The sequence below is a fragment of the Macaca thibetana genome, chromosome 2 (assembly GCF_024542745.1).
Source record: "Macaca thibetana thibetana isolate TM-01 chromosome 2, ASM2454274v1, whole genome shotgun sequence".
Classification (NCBI taxonomy): domain Eukaryota; kingdom Metazoa; phylum Chordata; class Mammalia; order Primates; family Cercopithecidae; genus Macaca; species Macaca thibetana.
In genome coordinates this window covers 118,906,779-118,924,600 of record NC_065579.1, presented here as the reverse complement: position 1 = coordinate 118,924,600, position 17,822 = coordinate 118,906,779, and the positions used below count along the sequence as shown (strand labels likewise).

The window sequence follows — 17,822 nt, the reverse complement described above, 5'->3', positions numbered from 1 at the left end:
TTAAATGTGTACATGAATGTTCATAGCGGCACTATTTACAACAGCCAAATGAGAAACAACCCATATATCATCAACTGAGGAATAGATAAACAAAATGTGGTATATCCATACAATAGAATATTATTCAGCCTTAAAAAGGGATGAAGTATTAATACATGCTGCAGTATGGAAGAACCCTGAAAACATTAAGGGAGAGAAGTCAGGGAGAGAAGAAGGCCACATATTGGATGATTCCATATATGTAAGATACCCAGAATAGGCAAATCTACAGAGACAAAAGGCAGATTGGGGGTTGCTAGGGGCTGCAGGAAGGAAAGAATGGGGAGTGACTGCTTAATGGGCACAGGGCTTCCTTTTGCGGTGATGAAATATTCTGGAACTAGATGGGGTGATGGTTGCACCATATTGCAGATGTACTAAATGCCACTGAATTGTACACCTGTGATAGTTAAAATGGTGCATCTTATATTTTGTGTATTTTGTCACCAAAAAAAAAAAAAAAAAAGGCATGGGGCATATCATAGAAGACATTTCTGAATGAAGCTGAGTTCCAAACACAAGTGCCTTTGAGGCAAGGCAGGTGCTAAAAGGAAAGGCTGCCCATTAGATGAAAAAGAGAGGTGGGGTCTGTGGTTCTCCGTAAAGATACTAAAATCAGACATTTAAAAAGACAGTGTGCTAGCTGGGCATGATGGCTCACGCCTGTAATCCCAGCACTTTGGGAGGCCAAGGCAGGAGGATCCCTCGAACCCAGGAGATCAAGACCAACCTGGGCAACGTAGTGAGACTCATCCTACAAAATACTAAAAAATTAGCTGGGCATGGTGGCTCATGCCTGTAGTCTCAGCTACTTGGGACTAAAATGTGGGAGGATGGGTTGAGCCAGGGAAGTTGAGGCTATAGCAAACTGTGATCACACCACTGCACTCCAACCTGGACGACAGAGGGAGACTTTGTCCCAAAGAAAAAAAAAAGAAAAGAAAGAAAAGAAAAGAAAAGACAACATTCTAACCACACAACAAGAATCACAGTTGTTAGATAAGCCCTTTGCCAACAAGATATTCAATCCCTGGCCTAAAAGAAACCGCAGCAGTCTTTGGCACAGTTTTCAGTTAGCTCACCGGGGCTTCCCAGTGCAGTCAAGAGTCTTGAAATGCTGGGGTGACACAGAAGCTTTAGATACAATAGGCTTTCAGTGACCTTTAGAACACAGGGCACTAAGGATAAACTTCAGGGGTAGGGTTTGCTGTTGGTTAAAGCAAAACAAAGAAGAATCTGTGGATGCAATGGAGATTATCCTAGAATGAAACATACCACTTGCTCTGTAATCATCCCTTGACTTATGGGAATAAACATAGCTGTCCCATCCACCTCACAAAGAGATGTGTGACCTGGGGCAAGTAACTTAGGCTCTCAAAGCCCCATTTTCTTCATGTGGAAAATGGAATTACAGTAATTGTTAACTCTCGCTACCTAACTGTCTTCTTTGTTGTCTGCCTTTGCTACTAACATATAAGCTCCTCTCTGAAAACAGGGAATGTGCCATTTGTGTGCACTCTTGTTCACCCAGGAGCTGTCACAGGGCCTGACACCTAGTAGGAACTTAGTGAATATTTGCAGAATGATGTGGGATGAGAGCAGTTCCTCTGGAGAAGAAAAGGCACCTGGGGCCACAGGAAAGCCCTCTTCAAATAGCTGGAGGAGATTACTTGTGAGAGCTGAAACTTTCCTTTACGCTTCCCTGGAATAGAAAACTAGGACAAGGGCCTGGAACATACAAAGAGATTTGTTTGATTCCATGTTATGAAATGAGACGGCTACCTGGGCAGGTACTGATGTCCCTGACCCTGGAGGTATTTAGACACCAGTTTGGTAAACATTTGGCCATAAGTGTTAAAGCAAGTCACTTGTGAGTAGGGGTTCCAAGTAAATAGGATTTAAGGTCCTTTCTAAACTGAGATTGACTCATTTATACTTTCGTTCCTTCATTTAGACAGCCCGGTGGTGAATGCCAGGAACAGAGTTGTTAGGTAACTGGAGTAAAATGAAGAGTTCTCGGCCAGGCGCGGTGGCTCACGCTTGTAATCCCAGCACTTTGGGAGGCCGAGGCAGGCAGATCACGAGGTCAGGAGATTGAGACCATCCTGGCTAACACGGTGAAACCCTGTTTCTACTAAAAATACAAAAAAATTAGCCTGGCATGGTGGTGGGCACCTGTAGTCCCAGCTACTCGGGAGGATGAGGCAAGAGAATGGCGTGAACCCGGGAGGCAGAGCTTGCGGTGAGCCGAGATCGCGACACTGCACTCCAGCCTGGGTGACAGAGCGAGACTTCATCTCAAAAAAAAAAAAAAAAAAAGAGGAGTTCTCTGGCAATCCCTGCCCTCAGGGCTCTTATGATCTTAAAGGCTATATAGACAGGTAAACACATAATTACAGTCATAGGATATAAATAACTATGGTTTATTCTTCCCTTTTGTTTGTCTTTAACAGTGCACCAAAACCTGCGGTGAAGGCTCCAGGTACCGCAAGGTGGTGTGTGTGGATGACAGCAAAAATGAGGTGCATGGTGCACGCTGTGACGTGAGCAAGCGGCCGGCAGACCACGAAAGCTGTAGTTTGCAACCCTGCGAGTATGTCTGGATCACAGGAGAATGGTCAGAGGTACCGTCCTGGGGACTGTAACTGTGGTCGGCTCAGCCATGGCCTAAGAGCAGCAGAGGGATGAGTGCAGGAATGTGGGAGACTTGAGGCTACCTGCCCGATCTGCCACTGTGAACTGTGTGTTTTCTGACAAGTCCTCAGCCTTCCCAAACTGGAATTCCTTGTATGCAAAGTGGGAGAGATGTATGAGATGGTCTCTGAGTCCCTTCAGGTCACATTCTGTGATTTACCTTGATGTCCTATTGGCATAAAGAAGAAATTATTGCAGGGGCTGCAAACTCATAGGATGCTTTGAGGTGCCTGAAGACAGTTAAGTATAAGAAAATATTGTAGTGCCAGGGATACAAAAGGGAGAGGTGGTGACTGTGACAAACTAGCATATGCTGTGTGAAGGAAGCAGAATCTCTTTCACTCCAGCTGTGGCCATGCATAAATGTGGTCTAGCGTTACCAGACCTGATTTCTCAAAAGAGGCTAAAAATCTGGACTAGTATGTGAGATTTCCTAACTTGAAAATGGGGGCTCAAATTTTTGGTTTTAAAATGTTGTAAGGGGCAAACAAACCCTTTCATGAACCAGATGTGTTTTGCCTGTTTAACAAACAGCTTCAGAGGAACAAAATAATTTTCTATAATATCCAAAGTATCTCAAGTACCTTTTTTTCATATATCCTCCTGCACACAATGCTTATCTAGATCCTTTTTATTGGTAATAAACCAATAGTAATTATAGCATGATTATATTATATTCAAACATCATAATATGTTCATGTCTATATGAGAGATCTATAGCGTTCAAACCAGTTGTCATTTGCACAAAAGTATTTAGAGCTTTGAAAGGGAGGCATCTGGACTCACAGTAAAGGTACTGAAAATTGTTAGGTAATATGATTGCTGCCACTGGGTCTCTTCAAAGTTTGACAGGGCAGCAATTTCACATGTTAATGAGATGAATATTTGCATTTAGATGATGTGTGTGTTGAGTGTTGAATTGCTTCCTGCACTAAAGCTGATCCCAAAGTCTTTTCTAATTATCTCTTCCTATCCTTTATTCCTGTAAATTTTGTCCTTCGAGGGGGCATTTGGCAGTGTCTGGAGACAGTTTGGTTGTGACAACTGGGGAAAGGGGACCCTACTGGCCAGGGTTGGAAGGTGAAGGCCAGGGATAGGGCTAAACATCCGATAGTGCACAGCGCAGCCCTCACAATACAGAATTATCTGGCCCAAATGTCAGTGGTGCTGAGGCTGGGAAACCCTGCTTGACCCCAACCTTGCATCTTCTTGGTATGCCCTGAATAGTACCGTATGCCCTTAGAGAGTGAAGAGGAGACGTGGTTCTGATCTTTAGGAAATTGATTTGCTCTTGGCCAGCCAGGAACATGTGGAATCCAAATGAGTGTTCAGAATAGTTCTTGACATTGGGTTTGAGGCATAGGTTCCAACCCATCCAGATCCCAACGCAGGGGGATCTCACCTTTCACCTGGCCAAGACTGACCTCTTAATCTTATCTCCTGTGTAGTACTTTTGTTATGCTGAAAGAGTTTTGATCTCTTTCTAAGACTTGAGTCAAATTACTCCTATAGCTTTAATATAACCGTAACCCCCAAAAGATGAGACAGGGAGAAGATTGAAAAGAAAAAAGGAAGCCTTCCACATTTCTGTAAATTCGCAGGTATATCATGAATTGAAAAGTCTGAAAATTTATGGGCAACAACTAGAGGGCTGGAAACAGTATTTAGTACAGATACAAGGACCATAGGGAAAGAAGCCTGCAACGAGGGGAGAGGGGCCGAAAGGGACTGGCACCAGCTTTCTCTCTAGAAAAGAAGACATACCTTCTCTCTGGGACCTCTATTACCTGGAGGCCTCTTTGTATGTTTTTCTCTGAGCTCTGCTCCACCTGAATTGGAGGAGGCCCGAGCTAGACTCGCAAAGAAGAGCTCTGTCAGTCCTGATTGACACATGCATTTTCTAGTGGGGACTGAAGTGTACAGCTCATGCAGGGAGCTCACACTCTTACTGTTTTGCTTTGCTGTTATTTTCAATTTAGAAAAGTAATACATGCTCATGTGGAACCAAGCACATACATGAAGACATGCAGAGTCTACAGTATGAGCTTCTCTCTGAAATGGTTTGAGGAAACCAGCAGCAGTCAACATTTTCACAATGCTGATATCAGCTGGCTGAGAGCATCTCTTCTTGCCAGCTTCTTTACAGAGATGTGGAGGCCTCTACATTTAGCCTGACCATATTTGGGGCTCAGTTTCATCAGCAAATGCCTGTCACCCACTGGGCTCCCCCTCCACATAAATAGCTAGGGGACTGCTTTTGCTCCTGGTTTGTAGGGGTCAAGAGTCTCATTCCTTGCCTCTCTCAAACACACAACTTTGTTTAAGTTAGTATGGACTGATGTCAATGCATGCAAGCACTGGGTTAGACACTAAGATTACCCACAGCTTGGACAGAGTTTGTTAGCCATCTGCATGAAACAACCCGGGCTGGCCTTACACTTTCCTGGCCTGGTGTCAACTTGGCCTTCAAACATTTGAACAGCAGCAGCCAAAGAAGGAAGAAATGTACACAGAGCATTTCTATGTCTCGAGCCAACTGGAAGGGAAGGCCCAGGGATGCTCTGCATGCCTCTAGCCGGACTTGTTCTCTCCTGCCTCTGGGATTTCTTCAAGGAGAGCCTTTTCCCTGGAAAAGTTGCAGGAGAAGAAAGCCATGTGACTAAAAGCAGGAGGAGACATTAGGGCAGAGCAGACACTGTGGCTTCTAACTGCCCTTGAGAATTGATGAAAGCTGTGGTCCCTTACCCCAGAAAAAGCATAACACACCACATGTAGTATACTGTTTTGGGGTGTTTATCCCACCCTCACCCAAGAACCTTAAGTCTAGAGAATACCGGCGCTCTACCCCAAGTTTATGAAGCACGTTTACAAAAGATGACCAGTTATTTGATGCCGTTGTCTAAAAATATCATCAAATATCATCAAAACTAAATTAATTATAACTTAGTTTTATTTTTTAAATAGAAAACAATAAAAAAAATTTAACTAAGGAGGTTGAATGTTGGGACACTATAACAATGTGTATTTCTTCTCCATTTCTGTATTGATTGAGTATGTTTAAATGCCATCGAGTTAGGATAGAAGAGTACAGATGAGGGCATGATATAGAGCAAGAGGTAGAAAAGCAGAAAGGTAACATGCCAGTCAACATCTATAGCCTAGCCGGGTGTGGTGGCGCGCACCTGTAATCCCAACTACTTGGGAGGCTGAGGCATGAGAATCACTTGAACCTGGGAGGCAGAGGTTGCAGTGAGCAGAGATCATGTCACTGCACTCCAGCCTGGACAACAGAGTGAGATGCAATCTCAAAAAAAAAAAAAATCTATAGCCAAGGAGAGAGAGGGGAGAAGGAAATTAAATGGAGAGCAAGTAGGAAAGCAAACAGCACCAAGGAGGGAAGGAAAACAGTCCCAGAGTCCCCTTTGGCTCAGTGCTTGGATTTCACACTCAAAATGCCAACTCACGGGTCAGCTGCTGTCTCGTCTTCCCTCCCAATTTGGTGGTCATCATAGATTTAGAAAAGAGCAGTTTGCCAACCTGTGCAGTTGGGCTGAAGATGCAAACCAAATGAATGACAGCTGGAGCACCTTCCCCTCCTCCTCCCCTCAAAACCTCCAGAAGGGGCTTGAGGGATCCCCACCTGCAGTGGAGGCTGAGAAGATGCCAGTGGAAGCACCAGATCCCCGAGGCACCCTGTAGGGTTGCCTGTCTCCTGTGTGCTCAGGGCCTGCCGCTTGAAATGAATAAATAAGCTAATGAAGTGGGAGCTTTCTGCAGCATAGTCACACGGTCAGCGCTCGGTGTGGAGGTCAGGGGCCTATTGTGGGCTGCCCCAGGAACTGCTCGAACCTCTCCTCTCAACCCCTGTCTTTGCAGTGCTCAGTGACCTGTGGAAAAGGCTACAAACAAAGGCTTGTCTCATGCAGCGAGATTTACACCGGGAAGGAGAATTATGAATACAGCTACCAAACCACTGTCAACTGCCCGGGCACGCAGCCCCCCAGTGTTCACCCCTGTTACCTGAGGGAGTGCCCTGTCTCGGCCACCTGGAGAGTTGGCAACTGGGGAAGTGTAAGTAGAAGACTGAGCGCTCAAATCTGAAAACCCTTGGATCTCAACCCCGTATTAAACATGTCCTGCCTAACCCACTCTCCTTAGTAACTCTACTTCCGGGAGAGACCCTGGAGTTAGCAACTTGAAATGGGCTGACAGGGATCAAAGGGACTTCTTTCTGTTTACCAAGGTGGCTTGGTGCTTAGAACATGGGCTCTGAAGCCAGACAGTCTGGATCTGAACCCTGGTTCTGCCACTTCCCAGGTGAACAACCTTGGGCAAGTTGCAAAACTTTTGTGTCTCAGTTTTCTCATCTGCAAAACTGGTAGTTGTGAAGATGAAATGAGTTTACACAGGTTGAGCATCCCTAGTCCAGAAATCCAAAATGCTAGAAAATCCAAACGTGTTTTAGTGCCAATATGACACTGTAATGAAATGCTCCTTGGAGCATCTTGAGTTTCAGATGTTCAGATTAGGGATATCCAACTAGTAATACTGCAAATATTCCAAAATCTGAAAAAAAAAAAAATCTGAAATGCAAAATACTTCTGGTCCCCAGCACTTCCAATAGACCTGTATATATAAAGCACTTAGGTTATAATGGCAAATATTTTGTGTATATTTTACTGCAAATTTTTTTTAAAAAAAAGCATTTAAATCTGATACTCATAAGAGTTACGGAAGGAGTAGTTATTGTTGCTTATGTTGTTAAGAAGTCTGTATGTTCTAGTGCTTCTGTGTAAGAAATACTTCATTGCATTGGGGTACAACAAGGCAGAATATTTTAAATTGGGACTGCCCTGGAAGACTGTCACAGCCCCCCTGGCTCTGCACCAGGCAGCTCTTAGTCTGGAAAACTGGTCAGGCAGCCAGCCACGATAGCTCACACCTGTAATCCCAGCACTTCGAGAGGCCGAGGTGGGCGGACCATGAGATCAGCAGATCGAGACCAGCCTGGCCATCATGGTGAAATCCTGTCTCTACTTAAAATACAAAATTTTAAAAATTATTATTATACTTTAAGTTCTAGGGTACATGTGTACAGCGTGCAGGTTTGTTACATATGTATACATGTGCCATGTTGGTGTGCTGCACCCATTAACTCATCATTTACATTAGGTATATCTCCTAATGCTATCCCTCCCACCTCCTCCCAGCCCACGATAGGCCCCAGTGTGTGATGTTCCCCACCCTGTATCCAAGTGTTCTCATTGTTCAGTTCCCACCTATGAGTGAGAACATTTGATGTTTGGTTTTCTGTCCTTGCGATAGTTTGCTCAGAATGATGGTTTCTAGCTTCATCCATGTCCCTACAAAGGACATGAACTCATCCTTTTTCATGGCTACATAGTATTCCATGGTGTAAATGTGCCACATTTTCTTAATCTGGTCTATCATTGATGGACATTTGAGTTGGTTCCAAGTCTTTGCTATTGTGAATGGTGCCGCAATAAACATACGTGTGCATGTGTCTTTATAGCAGCGTGATTTATAATCCTTTGAGTATATACCCAGTAATGGAATGGCTGGGTCAAATGGTATTTCTAGTTCTAGATCCTTGAGGAATCACCACACAATCTTCCACAATGGTTGAACTAGTTTATAGTCCCACCAACAGTGTAAAACTGTTCCTATTTCTCCACATTCTCTCCAGCACCTGTTGTTTCCTGACTTCTTAGTGATCGCCATTCTAGCTGGTGTGAGATGGTATCTCATTGTGGTTTTGATTTTGCATTTCTCTGATGGCTCGTGATGATGAGCATTTTTTCATGTGTCTGTTGGCTGCATAAATGTCTTCTTTTGAGAAGTGTCTGTTCCTATCCTTCACCAACTTTTGGGGTTGTTTATTTCTTGTGAATTTGTTTGAGTTCTTTGTAGATTCTGGATATTAGCCCTTTGTCAGATGGGTAGATTGAAAAAATTTTCTCCCATTCTGTAGGTTGCCTGTTCACTCTGATGGTAGTTTCTTTTGCTGTGCAGAAGCTCTTTAGTTTAATTAGATCCCATTTGTTAATTTTGACTTTTGTTGCCATTGCTTTTGGTGTTTTAGTCATGAAGTCCTTGCCCATGCCTATGTCCTGAATGGTATTGCCTAGGTTTTCTTCTAGGGTTTTTATGGTTTTAGGTTTGACATTTAAGTCTTTAATCCATCTTGAATTAATTTTTGTATAAGGTGTAAGGAAGGGATCCAGTTTCAGCTTTGTACATATGGCTAGCCAGTTTTCCCAGCACCATTTATTAAATAGGGACTCCTTCCCCATTGCTTGTTTTTGTCAGGTTTGTCAAAGATCAGATGGGTGTAGATGTGTAGTATTATTTCTGAGGGCTCTGTTCTGTTCCATTGCTCTATATCTCTGTTTTCGTACCAGTACCATGCTGTTTTGGTTACTGTAGGCTTGTAGTACAGTTTGAAGTCAGGTAGCGTGATGCCTCCAGCTTTATTCTTTTTGCTTAGGATTGTCTTGGCAATGCGGGCTCTTTTTTGGTTCCATGTGAACTTTAAAGTAGTTTTTTCCAATTCTGTCAAGAAAGTCATTGGTAGCTTGATGGGGATGGCATTGAACCTAAAAATTGCCTTGAGCAGTATGGCCATTTTCACGATATTGATTCTTCCTATTCATGAACATGGAATGTTCTTCCGTTTGTTTGTGTCCTCTTTTATTTCGTTGAGCAGTGGTTTGTAGTTATCCTTGAAGAGGTCCTTTACATCCCTTGTAAGTTGGATTCCTAGGTATTTTATTCTCTTTGAAGCAATTGTGAATGGGAGTTCACTCATGATTTGGCTCTCTGTTTGTCTGTTATTGGTATATAGGAATGCTTGTGATTTTTGCACATTGATTTTGTATCCTGAGACTTCACTGAAGTTGCTTATCAGCTTAAAGAGATTTTAGGGTGAGACATACAATCATGTCATCTGCAAACAGGGACAATTTGACTTCCTCTTTTCCTAATCGAATACCCTTTATTTCTTTCTCCTGCCTGATTGTCCTGGCCAGAACTTCCAACACTATGTTGAATAGGAGTGGTAAGAGAGGGCATCCCAGTCTTATGCCAGTTTTCAAAGGGAATGCCTCCAGTTTTTGCTCATTCAGTATGATATTGGCTGTGGGTTTGTCATAAATAGCTCTTACTGAGATATGTCCCATCAATACCTAGTTTATTGAGAGTTTTTAGCATGAAGGACTGTTGAATTTTGTTGAAGGCCTTTTCTGCATGTATTGAGATAATCATGTGGTCTTTGTCTTTGGCTGTGTTTATCTGATGGATTATGTTTATTGATTTGTGTATGTTGAACCAGCCTTGCATCCCAGGGATGAAGCCAACTTGATCGTGGTGGATAAGCTTTTTGATGTGCTGTTGGATTTGGTTTGCCAGTATTTTATTGAGGATTTTCACATCGAGGTTCATCAGGGATGTTGGTCTAAAATTATCTTTTTTTGTTGTGTCTCTGCCAGGCTTTGATATCAGGATGATGCTGGCCTCATAAAATGAGTTAGGGTGGATTCCCTCTTTCTCCATTGATTGGAATAGTTTCAGAAGGAATGGTCCCAGCTCCTCTTTGTACCTCTGGTACAATTCAGCCATGAATCCATCTGGTCCTGGACTTTTTTTGTTTGGTAGGCTATTAATTATCTCAATTTCAGAGCCTGTTATTGGTGTATTAAGTGATTTAGCTTCTTCCTGGTTCTTGGGAGGGTGTATGTGTCCAGGAATTTATCCATTTCTTCTAGATTTTCTAGTTTATTTGCATAGAGGTGTTTACAGTATTCTCTGATGGTAGTTTGTATTTCTTTGGGATCGGTGGTGATATCCCCTATATCATTTTTTTATTGTGTCTATTTGATTCTTCTCTCTTTTTTTATTAGTCTTGCTAGCAGTCTATCAATTTTGTTGATCTTTTCAAAATACCACCTCCTGGATTCATTGATTTTTTAAAGGGTTTTTTTGTGTCTCTATCTCCTTCAGTTCTGCTTTGATCTTAGTTATTTCTTGCCTTCTGCTAGCTTTTGAATGTGTTTGCTATTGCTTCTCTAGTTCTTTTAATTGTGATGTTAGGGTGTCAATTTTAGATCTTTCCTGCTTTCTCTCCTGGGCATTTAGTGCTATAAATTTCCCTCTTCACACTGCTTTAATAAAATACAAAAAGTAGCTGGGCGAGATGGTGCACACCTGTAGTCCCAGCTACTAGGGAGGCTGAGACAGGAGAATCGCTTGAACCTGGGAGGTGGAGGTTGCAGTGAGCCGAGATCATGCCATTGCACTCTGACCTGGGCAAGAAGAACAAAACTCCATATCAAAAAACAAAAAAAGAGAAAGAAAAAGAAGAATTGAAAAGTGATCAGGGAAAAGTGTATGAGTTGGAAGCAGTTAGGGTATGACCTTGAACAAATTCCTTAATATTTAAGCCCCAATCTCACCTGTAAAAATAAGATAATGGTAATACTATCTCATAGGGGTACAGTGAAGCTTAAATGAAAAAATTATGTGTGTGTGTGTGTAAAATTACACAAATTTTATACATACGTGTAAGTGTTTTATACATATATATGTTTTTATAAATGCATGAATATGAATCTGTAACACTTAGCACAGAGACTGGCCCATAGTGCTCAATAAATGTCAGCTTTTTGTATTCAGTGGCACAGAGTCTGAAGTGACACCCTGTACAGGATGACATCAGGGCTCTGAGCTCCACACCACCGGAAGCCTATGCCTCCCACATTCCATAGCCACACCGCCGACTCCCGTTTGTCTTACAGTGCTCAGTGTCTTGTGGTGTTGGAGTGATGCAGAGATCTGTGCAATGTTTAACCAATGAGGACCAACCCAGCCACTTATGCCACACTGATTTGAAGCCAGAAGAACGAAAAACCTGCCGCAATATCTATAACTGTAAGTTGGCCAACTGAAATTATCTTTCTTTAGCATGAAGAACAGGATTATCATTTTTCATTTGATTGCCTGCCCTTTTTAGAAATATGAATTTTTTCTTAAAGAAATCATTCCCTTTGCTAAAAAGTTTTTGTGTGAACAATGTCATTCATTCTATAGGCAGATAATTTACATCTCGGAGCATCACACCCTATTTTTTGTGATTTGTGTTTTCTAGGTGAGTTACCCCAGAATTGCAAGGAAGTAAAAAGACTTAAAGGTGCCAGTGAAGATGGTGAATATTTCCTGATGATTAGAGGAAAGCTTCTGAAGGTGAATGTCAGATACCAGTCATTATTTCAAGAATATTTTTAGAGTAAGTGAACACTGCTCTCATTACCTCATTTCTGAGCCTCTCTTCCTGGGTTATTTATGGTCTTTCAGATATTCTGTGCGGGGATGCACTCTGACCACCCCAAAGAGTACGTGACACTGGTGCATGGAGACTCAGAGAATTTCTCCGAGGTTTATGGACACAGGTAGGAGAGCCAGGCTCAGAAGATCCCAGAGGCCTGGAGATCCCTAGAAATGCTTTCCCATCCTTACCAGAACATTCTCTGTATAATTTAGGTTACACAACCCAACGGAATGTCCCTATAACGGGAGCCGGCGTGATGATTGCCAATGTCGGAAGGATTACACGGCGGCTGGGTTTTCCAGTTTTCAGAAAATCAGAATAGACCTGACCAGCATGCAGATAATAAGTAAGTTAGTGAGGTGTCCTGTGGGAACGTGTGCGTTCTTCTTTCCATTCAGACAGCAAGCATTTCTTGCATATTGGCTAGCAGGGAAGTGCTGAGGGTATGGAGAGGAAGAACACTGGAGGCTTACAGTGCAGCGAGGACAGTCCTGCAGGCAGAGTTTTGTCTTTTTTGTTCACTGCTGTATCCCCAGTGCCTGGAAAGTGGTTCGCACAAGGCAGGTGCTCTCTCCAATTCGTGATGAATGAATTGAATGAATGAAGTAGATGAAAGCACATGAAAGCAGCACCATTGAAATGTGGGAGGTCAGGGCAGCATTCCAGAAAATATGATATTGAAATGGAGACCCTAAGGTCAAGTTAAGGTTAGCCAGGCACAGAGGTCAGTGTGGGGGAGGCAGAGGTGGTAGCAGAAGTATTCAAGGTAGAATAAACAGCAGATACAAAACCCCAAAGCTAAGAAATTCATGGGCAACATTCACCCCCCACCCCAGCTTTCACCAGCACAGGGTACATGCTTACACGGACATAAAACTAATTTTATTCAGTTGTCAATTTGCAGAAGAAAAGTGGAACACAGAATTACCTTTTCTAAACTAGCCTGTGTGGGGGCTGATTTCATACTCTCACCAACACTGCATCTCTGTTGGGGACATTAATCATAGAAGTGGTTAAGCACAGCTAAAATACCTCAACATGTTCCCTTGCATAAAGGAAAAACAGAAATAATGAATAATTAATTTTTCCTCATTAACATTATACCCATAATATTGCATTGCTTTTCTCTTGAGATAGATTAAACGTGATTTGGACCAAGATACTTTAAATTTCCTTCAGCTAGACTAATGAGGGCTAAAGGCAGAGGGTCTGCAGTTTCTCCACTTAGGAAGAGACCCCAGCTAAGACCCAAGGGTTCTACATGCTGAAGCAGGCAAGGGCCGCTTTCCTTTCACAATGGAGCACTGGGATTTCCCTCTCACCAAAGTGTGGTGAACTGTAGAAAGATTAAGACCATTCCCGAAAGACAAGGCGGAAAGATGGAACCTGCCTCTGGCCTCCAGTCTCTCTGGCAGATAGCTTTTGCAGGATTCTCAGGTTAACTCCTCCCTTTTCATGTGCAGAGCTCGTCTCAGGAGCTATAATAGGGGTTAACAACACGCACTTTGGGTTGGCCTTGTATTTATTGACTCTTTAAAAAATAAAAAATTACAAGCTAGCCCCAAACTTGAGAAACTGCCATTAATAATTTCAAGATGGGGGTTCTAATTGCTCCACATTTTGGCAATAATAGTGCCTAGGCCACAGGAGGACAGAGGAAACCTCAGGGAATCACTCCTAAGTAGCTGGAAATGCTTTCTTTCTGGCTTATTTCCCCCTGGCCTGAAGCCCGTGACGCAGGATAACAGGAGGTTCTCAACCAGCCAATTACGCTACATTTAAGTGAGGTGATTCACATATTTATTTATGTAGGAATCAATTCCAAAGTCGTTTGAAACCCCCTTTTTGGCTTCCATACTGTGGGAAGACAGACCTTCAGGGCTGATGAAGCCCGGGGAATGAAGCTCCCAGAACCACAAATATAATGAGGAAAAAGCTAGTGAGCATCTGGATCCATTTGCCCACTAATAGTTCACATTGCTTCTTTCTCTCCCATTCCCTCTTATTCTTCTTCTTCCCTTCTGTCTCCTTGTTAATGTCCCATTCCTTCCTTGCCTTTCTCCCACTCTTAACTTCCCCTGCCTTTAACCCCTTCTCCACCCCACAGCCACTGACTTACAATTTGCAAGGACAAGCGAAGGACATCCCGTCCCTTTTGCCACAGCCGGGGATTGCTACAGCGCTGCCAAGTGCCCACAGGTATGTCCTTGGTGCCTTCCCCCTTGCGAGGGATTTACTTCCCACTTTCCCGGGGACACCCTCAGTTGCATCTGTTCCTGGGAATGTGATTAGAACAGTTGCTCTGGAGGGCAGTTTGGCCACATGTATCAAGACCCTCACAAATGCTCTGGAGTCTAATCTCGTAATTCAGCTCCTGAAAGTGGGCCCTAAGGAAACGATCATAGCTACATGCCTAACTTCTGCATTCAACAAAACATGTCAGCTTAGAAACAAATTAGATGTCGGGTAGCGAGGGCTTGGTTAAACAAATTATTGTGGTTAATAAAAGGAATATTGTACAGTCAGCAGAGTGCTAGTAAATATTTAATGACTGACACTTCTAAAAAAAAAAAAAGGTCCTGCTTTGTAACATTTGTCAATTGCCATGGTATAAATACTCTCCCCATAATTGATTTCATCAACATTATGTCATCAACATTATGTCACTAAATGGAGGGCTAGGAAGAAGGCAGACAGTTGACTCTCAAAAGTCAGTTCAAGCGAGTGCCAACACACCACTGTCAGCCTTCATGAATCTGAATATTGCATGATATAGAAAAACACTTTACACGGATTAGACAGAAAACACAAGATGCAAAACAGTACATGCATTATGATCCCATCTGTATTTTCTTTTAATGTATAAACAGAGAAAAAGTTTGGAAGAACTTTTTCAAAATATTAGTTGGGTATATTGGTAAGTTTTTGGGTTTTTTTATGTTTAACTTTGCTGGATTTCCTAAATTTTTCAAAATAAGCATGAAACCAATTTTTTTAAAAATAAATAAAGGTTGGACCTGGAGATCTCAGAATTTTCAAGACTTATCTGGGTTTCCTTTGGTTCCTGAACAGTACTCAGAAGTGGCTCTAGAATAGTCTTAGCAACAAATCAGCTGACCTTTCTTGAGTGCTCACTTTGTGCCAGGCACAATCCTTTTTACTGGAGACTCATAAACATTCATCCCTTGAGAAATTTAAAGCCTATTAGAGAGGATGACAGGTTAACGAAGACCCATGAGATAATAATATATTCTAGAAGTCCTCCAGGACCAAGGTTTGGGGCTCTGCGGATGTCATTGACTCAACCTGTTACCCCTACTTCAGTTCTACAGAGTTTGCAGTGTTCAGACAAGAAGTGCAAATTCATCATCTTCTGCTGGATGACTTTTCAGCAGAGCCACTCAGCAGCAATCTTTCTGCCCATTCTGTGGTTCTACACTTTCTTGCCTGAGAGAGGCGTGGCAAGTTTTAGCTTGTCTTTTGAAACATGCTGTCATAATCAGCTCCGGCTTATTTTGCAAAGCAGGCATTGGTCTTTGCAAAGCAGGCATTTGGTCTGCCCTTGGAAGGCGGGACAAACCATGAATTCAGTGATTCTGGACAGGAGAACTTGGCCACAGTTTTCTCTTCGGTTTGAGGGAGGTCTGCACAAATCTGTTGTTAAACTCTGTCAAGAGTTTCTCACTTTGCCTGTGCACCTTCAAAAGTCTGAAGATTGGGACTCCGTGATGCACTCAGAATCCCAAGCCCTGTCTCCATAGGATGGATTTACCCCTAACTACAGAGAACGTCCAAAGACAAACACATCTGAACATTCTTTTAACGAAGTGTTTTTTCAGCCTCATGCTTTAGAAGAATGTTGCTAAACATTTTAGAGAAGGGAGAGGAAGCTCTCAGGGGAGAAAGAAAATAAACAAAGGACATAATGGTGAAAAGACTTTCTTCCATTACCCAGGAATCGAAAACTTTTGAAGTGCGGTGTTTTTTAGGGCAATTGATGGCTTCAAAAAGCCCATTGGTATCTGTTGCATTTTAGTGGCTAATATATTGACCCTGTCCTGCTTTCTTCAAATGTCTCAGGATTTTCTCGTTTCTCTATGCACATCCTTTGGGAAGCTTAAGTAAATGAAAAGTAATTTGCATTCATTTATTTTAATAATTCACAGACAAATGAACTGATTGCTTTGCTAAATCCTGACAATGAAGCAATTCCTAAATGGGAAAACCCAAAGCTTGTGAGAGGCTAATTTATTTTTTCCCAGCTCATTCTTCAAACCATATTGGGTACTTTAAGAATTCAATTCCTTAGACATGTATATTTAACACCAGCTATACTGATGCAAGATGTGAGTTTTTCCAATCAGTTTTCCAGGAAAAGGTTTGTAGAAAGCGCAATTGTGGAGGCTGCTTCAGAGTGGATGCTTCAGCCTTTGACCTAGTGATTGCCCAGAAATCGAAGCAGAATGATGTTGTGTTTGAGAACTTGTTTCTTCTACCTCAGTGACCACTATTGCTTTGTGGATGTATTTATTAATAAGAGTGGGTTCCCTGATAGCCCTCATCTTGAAACATAACCAGAATTTTTTTATCCTGACAGTAGATGTGACACTGTTATTGTCGATGGTATTAATAGCTAGCATTTATTACGCATCTATGCTTTAGTCACTGTACTCATTATTGTCTACTCCATGTAGCATTTAAATCACCAGAGTATTCTATGAAAATGCCTCCTTTCTAAAGAGGAAGAGGGTGAGGAGTAGAAATTGGGAGGATTTGCCCAAACCTACACAGCTGCTGCTCAGTAGAGTCTGGATTTGATCCTAAGTATGTCTGAATTCATATCCATGATAGTAGATGTGTCTTTTGATTCTGTTTTCAGGCAACATTTCTGCAACATTTGCTCTTGTACAACAGAAAACAGGATTATCCTTTGGTCTAAGCACATCTTTTGCAAACCTTTAGGGACCATCTAGTAAACGTACAACTCTTAATCACTCTTCTTTAGAATAGGCAACAGAAGGTAGTGTTTACAACTCATGTGCCCTTTAGACCTTGAAGATAAGGCTCTTAAGGGCAAAGATGTCCCAGAGCAGAGGCAAAAAGAAGATTAGGTCTTCCCTGGTGGAACTCAACTTTCAGAGTGCTAACAATCAGCTAGGACATTTGCTGAAATGCAGATCCCTAAACTGGAAAGGGCAGAAGGAAAATGAGGATGATGATCTGTTGCATCTGGGTTCCTCAACCCCTCTGGGAAGACAGACCTATTAGACGTATATATTGAGCGTGTTCAGACACTGGACACCCAGGTCGGCTGGGGGCATTGTCCAGAAAGAAGCTGGATCAGCAACCTGAACCTCCGGAAAACTTCAGTGCCAAAGCAGATCAAGTCTCCTTTCTCTTGCAGTACAGGTGGGACAGGCAGGCTGAGTGGAAAGCAGAATTGAGGGAAAAAAGAGGGGCATTCTTGGCACTAGGATGGTCTAGGCACTTTGAATTATGTGGACCCACTCCTGGGGACAGAAATTGTAGTAAGATAAAAAAATTTGGGGGAAGGGGGTGGCAGGCCTAGTGGCTCAGGCCTGTAATCCCAGCACGTTGGGAGGCTGAGGGAGGTGGATCACTTGAGGTCAAGACCAGCCTGGCCAACATGGTGAAACTCCATCTTTACCGAAGAAAAAATTAGCTAGGCCTGGTGGTGCACACCTATCGTCCCAGCTACTGGGAAGGCTGAGATATGAGAATCACT

The 17,822-nt window shown here is 42.6% G+C and overlaps 3 protein-coding genes across 4 annotated transcripts in view; all 3 read left to right on the top strand.

The window, feature by feature from the left end:
• Positions 1-17,822, top strand: part of THOC7 (THO complex subunit 7) — a 738,093-nt gene that overhangs the window by 21,018 nt on the left and 699,253 nt on the right. The gene's annotated exons all lie outside the window — the stretch shown is intronic.
• The window catches only part of PSMD6 (proteasome 26S subunit, non-ATPase 6), a 1,096,682-nt gene that overhangs the window by 557,267 nt on the left and 521,593 nt on the right, over positions 1-17,822 (top strand). The window lies entirely within an intron of this gene.
• The window catches only part of ADAMTS9 (ADAM metallopeptidase with thrombospondin type 1 motif 9), a 174,319-nt gene that overhangs the window by 135,364 nt on the left and 21,133 nt on the right, over positions 1-17,822 (top strand). For both annotated transcript variants that reach the window (XM_050781196.1, XM_050781195.1), the window contains 7 exons: positions 2,493-2,663; positions 6,610-6,804; positions 11,547-11,679; positions 11,897-11,991; positions 12,103-12,197; positions 12,289-12,422; positions 14,184-14,275. In XM_050781196.1, the coding sequence (XP_050637153.1) occupies positions 2,493-2,663; positions 6,610-6,804; positions 11,547-11,679; positions 11,897-11,991; positions 12,103-12,197; positions 12,289-12,422; positions 14,184-14,275 (915 nt within the window). The remainder of the gene's footprint in view (positions 1-2,492; positions 2,664-6,609; positions 6,805-11,546; positions 11,680-11,896; positions 11,992-12,102; positions 12,198-12,288; positions 12,423-14,183; positions 14,276-17,822) is intronic.